The 11,628-nt window shown below is 31.6% G+C and overlaps 1 protein-coding gene across 1 annotated transcript in view; it reads right to left on the bottom strand.

Annotated features, from left to right (window-relative positions):
• Positions 1-1,420: 1,420 nt before the first annotated feature.
• The window catches only part of Fam227b (family with sequence similarity 227 member B), a 65,394-nt gene continuing 55,186 nt past the window's right edge, over positions 1,421-11,628 (bottom strand). Inside the window, exon 10 of the mRNA XM_048793248.1 lies at positions 1,421-1,566. Coding sequence (XP_048649205.1) covers positions 1,421-1,566 — 146 coding nt within the window. The remainder of the gene's footprint in view (positions 1,567-11,628) is intronic.

Raw genomic sequence — 11,628 nt, 5'->3', positions numbered from 1 at the left:
GGAAGGAGACCCTCATTGTTATACAAAATTACATATAAGAGGAAGTGAGGGGAAAGGGGAAAAAAACAAGAGAGAGAAATGAATTACAGTAGATGGGGTAGAGAGAGAAGATGGGAGGGGAGGGAGGGGAGGGGAGGGGGGATAGTAGTGGATATGAAGGGCAGTAGAATACAACAGACACTAGTATGGCAGTATGTAAAAAAGTGGATGTGGAACCAATGTGAATCTGCAATATGTATACGGGGTAAAAATGGGATTTCATAATCTGCTTGAATCAAATGTATGAAATACGATATGTCAAGAGCTTTGTAATGTTTTGAACAACTAATAATAAAAAAAAAGAATCGAAAAAAAATTAAAAAAATGTCCTCCTAATATAGCAAACATTCTATGATTCTGTTATAATATATATATATATATTTGCCACTATAAAATTATAGTGGCAAAAATAACATATTAGATTGCCTAGAGACTAGGTGGGAGGAAGGAATTTTTTAAAAGCATGAGGAACTGATAGATATGTTTCCTATCTTAAGAGTTGTGATGGGTTTTCAGTTTCTTTATATGTATGTCAAAACTCATAAAGTTCCATACTTTGAATATATGAAGTATATTAAACATCAATAGGCCTCAAAAAGTGAAAAAATTAATTATTTGAAACAAAACTCATAACACTAATAGAAGGCTGTTATTTGTTTACATCTAATATAGAGAGGACAACAATAGCGCAAAAGATAAGGAAGTGCACATGTAGACCATACTGCTCCAAGTTTCTACTTTTTAAGTGAAGCAATATAATGTTAACTTCAGGTAGCATTTTGATAATTTAAGGATGCATTCTGTAATTATTAAACCATCTTAAAAAATACAAAGTGGTAAAGGTAAATAGCCAATAGAAGAATTAAAATGGAATACTAAAAATATTCAATAAACCAAAAGAAGCAAGAAAAGGGGAATTGAAAAACAAAGAATGGATTAGATAAAATTGAAAACAAATAGGAACGTAATAGAAATAAAACCAACTCTATCAATAATTATATTAAAGATAAATTAAGTATCATTTCTATTAAAAATTAAGATATCATCAGACTAAATAAAAAACAAGACTTAATCATAGTGTTTTTTTTTTTACAAGAAATACACTAATCTATTAGAAAGACATTATCTTCCAATTAGTAATATAGCTAAAAGTGAGAATATATATATTGTACATAAAGACACAAAGTTCCTAAAAACCAATATAAAAATATCATAACAGGCAAACGGAAAAAAGATTGAGATACGTTACTATTATAAAAACAATCTATGCATCAAATATTTAAAGACCATCATAAAAATAACTTATTAGAAAAACTAGACTGATACATAATCTAATATGCTTGATTTTGGCTACCTTTTCCATTCTGCAGTTACCAAAATTTTACTTACTAGATATAATGTGTTCTTGACTACTTGCAATTCTTTCCTTTATTGATTTTTCAGTTGCTCTCTTGCTACCATGTATGGTTGTTGTGGAGAGGTCTTTTAGTTTCCAGTGAACCCAAAAGCCTTTTCGTGGTTTTAGTCCTGTTAATATGGAGTGTATATTTAGCCAAAGAAATTAGGATTTTGAAAAATACCTCTTAATTTGTCAAACAATTTTGACTTACATATTTCATCCTCACAACAAAAATTTCTGCTTTTGTTCCTTTTAAGCTGTGTAGAATTATGTAAGCCATTTAACTACTCTAAACATCTATATTTAAAATTGAAAATAATAAAATCTCTTTGGGCACTTCAGGATTAATTGAACTGTAATAAAGTGTGCAGTAAATAGAAACACACTCTACAAACACTCTACAAACATGATGTAATATTATTATTATCACTATTACTATTACCATACATATACACTTATATATACCATGCTCGTAAATATAGCCAATATTTTCTCAGTAGTGGTTTTTCACTTAGGATTATTTACCAGATTCAATATCAAATTAGAATTTTCTAAGAATTTTCAGCTACAGTTATCACATTTTTAGCATTATTAGCAGCATTTTGCTACTAGATAAAATATACAAAAGCCTTCAGTTTGATTCACTTGAGTGCTTTGTGATAGATTTCTTGTGTTTAAAATATTGGGTATTAATAGAAACTTTGATGCATAATAAAGTCAACAGATGCCATTGAAAGGATGGTTTATTATATGTAACTCCCAGGAGGAGAGGGGTATACCACAGGGGAAGCACTGGGACCAGTTAGGAAACAGAGGAAGAGAAGGAAACTATGGGCAAGAATCATTTTCCTTAGGAAGGAATGGGCAAGGTCAGGTAACCAGGCTTATGATAGTTATAATAGCTAGTTTGAATTATTTCAACAGGCTCTAGGGATAGGGACTGGTGCTATCTAATTGTCTGGTACCTGGTCCTAGGATGATTAGGGCAGATAGTGCTTGGGATACGAGAGCCAATAAGAGGTGGTTGTAGGGTGGCCTTTGGATTGATTGGTTTGTATCTGAGAAATATGTTCATAGGAAATTGTTTACTATTTGTTTTAGTCAGCTTTTTGCCACTGTGACTAAAGGACCCAACCAGAACAATTGTAGAGGAGGAAAAGTTTATATGAGGGCTCATGGTTTTAGAGGTCTCAATCCATAGAAGACTGGCTCCATTCATGGCAGAAGAGTGTGGCAGAGGAAACCAGCTCACAGGATGATCAGGAAGCAGAGAGAGAGACTCTACTCTCTAGTTACAAAATATATACCTCATAGCCATGCCCCAATAAACCACTTCCTCCAGCCAGAATAAAATAGACATTATTATTGCTGTATGTATATACATGACTGCATGACCAATGTGATTCTACAACCTGTACATTCAGAAAAATGAGAAATTATACCCCATCTGATTAAAATGTAAAATAAAATAAATAGCGAAAAAACCCCAAAATATATACCTCATAGCCACGCTCCAATGAACTACTTCCTCCAGCCACACCACACCTACCTCTAGTTACCATTCAGTTAATCCCATCAGGATTAATTCATTAAGGCTAAAACCCAATCATTTCTCCTCAAAACCTTCTTGCATTGTCTCATGTAAGCTTTTGGGGGATACCTCACATCTAAACTATGACACTATTTCTAGAAACTGGTTAACCCCAGAAGGGCAAAAACCAAAGGTCAGAAAGTTCCATAATATTAAAAATGCCAATATACAGAAAATAAAATACATGGTTAATATAATATAATGTTAAGCAACACTTTCCTTTCTGGGCTAAAGCCTACTGGGAACTGATATAAAAAGGGAGATAACATATTGATTCAAATATTTTTGAAGGCTTTCTATGTGCTTGACATGAGATATAAAATTCTATTCAATTTAGTCCCCATTTTTCTATCAAGGCAGATGTGAAATTATTTAGCACATTGCCTGGTCCACAATAAGTTCTTAATATCAATTACCTTCTCTCACTCTTTTCCAAATTAGCCACTGGTTGAATTATGACAACATCTTGCATTATTTACAAATAAAAATTTCAAATTAATTTCTAAACATGGACTGCTCCAAAGAATAATATTAACATAGGGCCATGAGACCCAGAAGTATGTTATTTTTTAAAATTATACTTTAGTAAGATCAATTTCATAGGAAATTATCATCATGCAGGTTTTAGAAACAAGTGAAGTACAAATAAAAGAGTGGAATCCCCAAATTATCTTTGCAATTAACTGACAGTTTACATATATCTTAAATTTTAGCTTTTATTTCCTTAATTTATAAAGGCATATAGTTTAAAGAATCAAATATTACTAAACCCCAATAATTCCTCACACATCACCAACACCATATTCTGCTTCCTAAAATCAAACACTTTTATTTGGTTCATATCCATATTGTACCAAAAAAAGAGTGATATTGGTATTTTAATTTTAGGCATTATCTATTGACTTCCAACTAGGAAAGAAGATTTTGCCATCTTTCACACTCTTATCCCATAATCACCATATACAATCTCACTTTATACACTTTACATCAAATGTCAAATATGTTACAATTTTAATATCAAATATTATAATTTTTATTGTATGAATATCAGTATTCATACATTTTTACTATATGAATATCAGTATTCATTATATTAATGGTATAAAAATCTTCTTCACAGCTGAGCCATGTAGTATACTGTATTTACCTAAATTTTCTTGAGAAAATTTGTTTTCTCTAAAGTTAATAATTTTATGTTTAAATTATTTTCTATGAACTTATAATCAACTTCTATTGTGTTCCATATGAACTTTTATTTTCAGTAGGCCTGGTACTCAATTATCATACCAGAACCTCTCTTTGTTTTAGTCAGTTATTCATTCTGTGACTAAAAGACCTCACAAGCACAATTTTAGAGGAGGAATTTTATTTTATTTTAGAGCTCATGGTTTCAGAGGTCTCAGTCCATAGGCAGTTGACACTATTCCTCAGGGCTCAAGGTGATGCAGAACATTATGGTGGAAGAGTGTGGCAGAGGGACATGGCTCACATGATGATCAGATCATATCTCCACTTGCCAGATATAAAATGGTACAAAGCCATGCCTCCAGTGACCCACCTCCTCTAGCCACACACTATGTGCCTTCAGTTACCTCAGGGGATTAATTACTATCAGGAGATTAATTCACCTATTGGGGTAAGGCTCTCATACCCCAATCATTTTATCTCTAAACCTTCTTGCATTGTCTCACACATGAGATTTTGGGGGACACATCACATCCAAACCATAACACTCCTAAAGCCTTCTGTTGATTCCAATCTGAAAAATTTTTTCGTAAAGACTGTTACACAACTCCCATATTGGGAACTCAAATCACCATTATTTTGTGCTCCATTGACCTCCATTTCTTGAATCCCATTTTTTCTCTTTCTTTGTTCATTCTCTATGATTGTGAATGTCTCTCCAAAAGCTTCATAAGAAAAGATGTATGCAAGGAAACTATTTAAGGACATGTACATCTGAAAATGTCTTCAGATCATCCTGAAGATTTGGTTAGGTGGATTCTAACTTATTAATAATTTTCACTTAGAATTATTAAGACATTGTTCCATTGTCATCTAAGTTTTCAGAGGTGCTAATGAGAGGGTTTATATCATCTGTCTCCTAATTTTTCTGTTGTTTGGAAGTTTTTTGACTTTATTCTTTTTTTGTGCTCAGGGTTGTAAGAATTCACTATTACACACTGTGATATCAGCTATCTTTTTTCATTCTCAATCTTTTTCAAATTGGAAACTCATGTGTTTTCCAGTATGAAAAAAATTTGGAAATTTTTAAAAATTATTTGTTCTTTATAGATATATATAACAGTAGAGTGTATTTTGACATACATTCACAGAGCATAATTTATTCTAATCTGGATCCCATTTTTGTGGTTGAACAAGATGTGGAATTTCACTGATGGTGTATTCAAAATGAACATAGGAAAGTTATATACAATTCATTCTACTGTCTTTCCTATTTCCATACCTCTTCCCTTCCCTTCATTCCCCTTTGTCTAAGCCAATGAACTTCTCTTCTTCACTCCCTGGCTCCATTATTGTGTGTTAGCATCCATATATCAGAGAGAACATTTGGCCTTTGGTTTTTGGAGATTGGCTTATTTCACTTAGCATGATAGTCTTCAGTTCTATCCATTTACCAGAAAATACCACAATTAAATACTTCTTTGATTAATTCTTTGACTGATTTTTTTGGAAATAATATAGAAAACTGAGATCTAAAAATGGAAAAGCTGAAGGATCCGTTTCTCTCATCTGAGATTGATGTTTAGATCACCGATCTTCAGACCTTATTATTTTTTAAGAATATGAATTAAAGGCATATTTTTACAAATGTCTTTTTTCATCTCCCTCAGGTAAGCAAGACTTACATCTCATATCTACTTAAAGGAACCTGTGTTTGTATCCTTAGATTTTGGGTTGGTTGCCCTGAAATCCTGATGGGTTTAAGAATAGTTTTGTATTTGCAGATTAGGGTGGTGATTTTTGTTTGTTTGTTTTGGTTCTTGTTTTTTGGTGGAAGGGAAGAGTGTAGTCAGAAGGGCTCTTACATGTAGAAGAGGGAAGCAGAGCAGTCAGTGTCAGAGTGATGTGAGGTAATAAAAGATTTAATCAGACTGCTAGCTTTGAGATGGATGAGAGCTATGAAGCAAAGAATGCAGACAGCTTTAAGAAGCCTCAAAGAAGCAGACCCTTCCCTAAAACTTCTAAAAGGAACACAATCTTATCAATATTTTGATTTTAGTTTGCTGAGACTCATTTTGGATTCTTACTCCACAAGTGTAAGATAATAAATTTGGATTTTTAAAAATCCCTAAACAGTAATTTGCTATAGCAGCAATAGAAAACTAACAATCTTTAATAGAACAGACAATATGATTGATGTATGTACATTCCATGTATGTATTATATGTCAAAATACATTCTGCTATCATGTATGACTAAAAAAATTAAAATTAAAATTAAAAAAAGAAAATCCTTCAAAAAGAAAGAAAACTAATACAATCTTTGATGCTCTTCTTTCCCTTATTATGTACAAATAACATTGGTAATGAAAAGTTTGCTTGTGAAAAAAAATTATCCAAAAAATAAGGGCAATTGATAATGCAAGTAATGTAACTCAGTATAATGTAAAAAGACTTAGAAAGTGATTACTTCATTCTGAAAAAGGAAGTGTGATATATTAAAGAGGAGAACATTAAATTCAGTATTTTAGAGTAATAATGTAAACATTTCCTCAATAAAAAAATAAGACAAACATGTTTATAGATTTTTTTTCCAACAAGTGTTCCAGCCAATCCAAAATAATTAGTCACAAATGAGGGATAAAAACAGTAAAAGTTAAAAAGATTATTTATGAAAACAGACTCAAAAAACATGTAACGCTTGATGGATTTGCACTGTGAGAGAAAGCAATGTAAGAAAAAAAATATATAAATACATTCATGAGTAAATAAATCATAAAGGCTATAATGTAGTTGCTACTTATCTTTTTATTGATGCATATGAATATTAAAAATGAATAAACAATGTACAGCTCAATGAAATTTTACAAATTTAATGCATGGAGCCTATGTAACCAAGTTCCTAAAATCCCTCCTTTCTAGTTGTTATCAATTCTCAAGGGTATCCATTATTCTTACACAATAGATTAGTTCTATCAAGTTTTAAACTTTGTGTAAATAAAGTCATACAGGATTTACTACATTGTGTCTGACTTGCACAGACTGTGTTTGTGTAATTTACCCAGTGTTGCATATAGTTATAGTTTGTTAATTCTTATTGTTTATAATATTTCACAATTCATTTAAACTTCATATTATTGATGGGAATTTGGATAGTTTCTATCATTATTATTATAGATAGGTATGCTATGATAATTTTTTACTTTTCTTTGGTGTATAGACATACGTACATATCTGTGGGGCATGTACCTGGGAGTCATAGATTTTCTGGGTCAAACATATGCAAAAATTTAGCTTTAGTAGATACTGGCAGTTGATCAAAATCATTGTATTGACTTATGCTCCCACAGGCATCATTGCCTTTTATCTTAAGAAAATGTTGTTTTGAAATTTTTAAAAATTTAACTAGTTATTTGAGATAATTATAGATTAACACATAGCTGAAAGAAATACTACAGAGAGAGCTCTGTACTCTTTGTAGCTTCCTAGAATGGTAACACTTTGCATAACTATAGTGTAATATCACAACCAGGATATAGATATTGATAAACTAAAAATACAACTGAGCATGGTGGCATACACCTGTAATCCCAGAGACTTGGGATCCTGAGGCAGGAGAGCAGAGAATTCAAAGCCAACATCTACAACTTAGTGAGGCCCTAAGAAACTTAGCGGGACCCTGTTTCAAGATAAATAAATAAATATAACAAGGATCCCTTGAATTACCATCCTTAACCTCTTCCCTTCCTTTTCCTGTTATCCCCTACCTCGAAAACTTGATAGCTACTAATCTGTTCTTAATTTCTAATCTGTTCGTAGTTTCCATCACTTCAAAATTGTTATATCAATAAAATCAAATGATATGTAACCTTTTAAGATTGACTTTATTCACTCAGCATAATTCTCTGTAGATTCACTCAAGTTGTTGCATTGGTCAAAAGTCCATTTTTTTAAAATTTCTGAGTAGTATGTATTCCATGGCATTGATGTACCAGTTTTTTTTTAATCACCTACGCTTAAGTCTATTTTAGTGTCCGTCAGTAGTGTTTTAATGTTTTGTTCATATAGATTTTGCATAAATAGTGTTAAGTTTATTGCCAAGAATTTAATCATCTCAAGTATTTTACTTATAAGTTGGGTTTCCTTTACAATTATGCTAACTGGTTATTGTTTGTGTATATAAAGACTACTGATCTTTTCATGTAAACTTTAAATACTGCTGTTTTACTGAATACTTTTGTTTCAGTTTGCTTTATCATTTATGCTTGGGAGCCTGAGGCAGGAGGGCAAAGAATTCAAAGCCAGCGTCTGCAACTTAGTGAGGCCCTAAGAAACTTGACAGGACCCTATCTCAAAAAAAAAAAAAAAAAAAAAAAAAAAAAAGAATAGGTCTGTCACAAGGATCCCTTGAATTGCCATCCTTAATCTCTTCCCTTCCTTTTTTTCTGTTATCCCCCACCTGGAACACTTGATAGCTACTAATCTGTTCTTAGTTTCTGTCATTTCAAAATTGTTATATCAATATATAGATAGGATTTTCTATCTATGTATCATTTTATCCACAAATATATTTTAACACTTCTTGTGCAATTCGTCTTTTAATTGGTTTCTATTATATAATTAGGGACGAAGGTACAGAACAGATTAAAATGAAGCAAAAGCAAGTAGCCAGGAATTTCATAAAGAAAGACTCTGAGACCCTCTGGTAAATCCAGTTGGAAATGTTTACCTTGGGTCATTCCTATAAGTCTTCAAATTATACTTCTCATTCCTCAGCAGACTGCCAAGAGTAAAGCAAGAACACTAATGTACAAAACTAATGTTTCATAAATAACAGAAAAAGCTGTTTCAACTAAAGTAAACAAAGTTTTTCTTGTTTCAGGAAGTTTTATAAGACTACAACTGGAAAAGGTAATACAAAGAAATCAAAATTATGGCAAGAGGGTAAAAAGATTATAAGAAAAATATCAACTTTGGCATCCCAAAGGGTAAAGTTAAATCAATTTGTCTCTGCAGCAGTAGAGCTATAATTAAAGTGTAGAAAAAAAATCTAACCAGTGTTAATTATAAGTGGCTAAAATACCTAAAATTTTTTATTGAAAAAAAATAAAAAGTGTATCTAAATTGCATCAAATGAAGATTTATGTTAGACAAAAAAGACAAAATTTCACTTTTGTCTCACATGACTTGCTTATTTATTGAAGTACTAGGGATTGAACCAGGGTCTCATGAATTCCTGGTAAAGGCTCAAGCACTGAACTAGTCTCAAACTCCCTTTTAAACTTTTATTTTGAGACAGGGTCTTGTTAAGTTGCCAGTCTGCTCTAGAATTTGTGATCCTTTTGCTTCAACTTCTCCAATAGCTGGGATTGTAGGTGTGTGCCACCATGTCTGACTCTCATATGATTTTTAAGAGGATAAAAGGAATTTTTCATTTAGCAAAGATAAAACACATATTGAAACACTGGAAATATAAAGAAAATTGTATAGAAGCACACATATACAGCAGCCTATATAGAACTACACTATACATTAAAAAATTCTATTTTCTATGGAGAGCATATCTTTGTTTTCAAGTCGCTAGCTACCTTTTATAATATTCTATTATGTATTATTCTGTAAGAAGAATAACTCAATAAATACCAAAATACAAATAAGATCCAAACCATGGTGTTTAAGATAATACAAAAAGTAGACATTAATAACTGAAGTATAAATACAAAAGACTTTGCTATTAAAAACACTATTTTATATGACTCAGGTGAAAACAAATCAAAATTGCAGGTACATGCAGGAAAAGTTCTGTCTTTATGTATATGGTGATTTCATTTATATATATATTTGCACTTGTATATGTACATATTATGAAATCATGTTAAATACTTGAGACTTATGTTCTGCATTGATGTATATTAGACTTCAACAGAATAATTTTAAATAAGTAACAATAGAAAGTGAAAAACAATTTTTAAAGAGTAAGCAAATAAATATTACCCATATATTCTTTGTTATTTGAATATTCTCTGTAACAACTTGCAAATCCATATTCTCTTTCTTCAAAAGCCATAAAAATGACTGATTCATTGTGAAAATCTGTAAATTGCTTGGGACTCTGGGTGAGAGTATATAGTTAATGCTGCAGTTGTACGTCAGCTGTTCTCTATATAGGATCATGTCTCATACCTATGTTGTATGAAAGTGTGCATTATCACTATCATATTCCTTTCTTTTAGCCTGTAAATTTAGTCCTCCAAGTGTCCCAGTGTTTTTGCCAAGCATCTGAAGAGATAAGCAACCCTGTCCTAATTTAGATAATATCTTCAGTATGTTTTACCATATTACTTCATTACTCATTTTTTATTTCATCACTTCTCTATTGCCAATTCCATATTATATTGTTGAATGTTGCACACAAATGTATTTAGTTTATTATTGGTTAAACAGGTACTTAGTTTATTAAGTGGCTGATATTATGAAGAATTTCTTGGTGGGTTATTATATAGATACATGTGTTTTAATGATATTTGGGGAAGTTGGTCAGCATTTTTGTGTGGTTTGGAAGCATACTGCTATTCTGATTAGTTAAACTGGAATGTCAGCTCCCAATTTTTGAAAAAAATTTTTGATACATTTTCAGAAATAAATTAGCTTCAGATTATGAAGGATACCTGTAGTTAGAACTTTATAGTGAAATCTCAGGAAATATTCATAGGTAAATTCATAGCGTTAGCAGCTTCTATTACTAAACAGGGAAATATGAAAATAATGTACAAAGTTTTCAGTTCTAAAAGTTAAAAAAGAACAGCAAATGAACATGAAAGAAGACTGAGACAGAAATTAATGACAGGCCAGGTATGGTGAGGCATGTCTGTAATCCCAGGGACTTAGGTGGTTAAGGCAGGAGGATTGCAAGTTCAAGGCCAGCCTTAGCAACTTAGTACGATCCTAAGCAACTAAGCAAGACTCTGTCTCAAAATAAAAAATAAAAAGTGCTGGGATGTAATTCAGTGGTAAAGTGCCCCTGGGTTCAATCCTCAGTACCAAAACATTGAAAAAATATATTATCTTTTAATATATTAGTTAAGTTAATGGACATTAAAGATGAAGAAAGAATTACTCAAGGAGCCAGATAGTTCATTTTTTCAAGATATAGTCTTTTATTTCAGAGATTTTTTATAAATATGCATAATTATTTTTTAATCTATCTATTCATATTTATAACAAGCTGAAATAAGATCATACCGATGTTTTCAACTCTAATTCAGTACTTACATGTTTAATTCTGGCCTTTGTCTCTTGCTTAGCTGTAACTTTGCTTTATAATTGTAAGAACCTGCCTCCACCATCATTTACTTGTTTGTTGAGCCCCAGTTCATGTATGAAGCAGTTTAAGATTGTTAATTCATATTTCCTTA

This window comes from Marmota marmota, unplaced genomic scaffold (assembly GCF_001458135.2).
Source record: "Marmota marmota marmota unplaced genomic scaffold, marMar, whole genome shotgun sequence".
In the NCBI taxonomy this organism is placed as follows: Eukaryota; Metazoa; Chordata; class Mammalia; order Rodentia; family Sciuridae; genus Marmota; species Marmota marmota.
The sequence above is the reverse complement of the archived record's forward strand: the minus strand, read 5'-3'. Positions and strand labels throughout refer to the sequence as shown.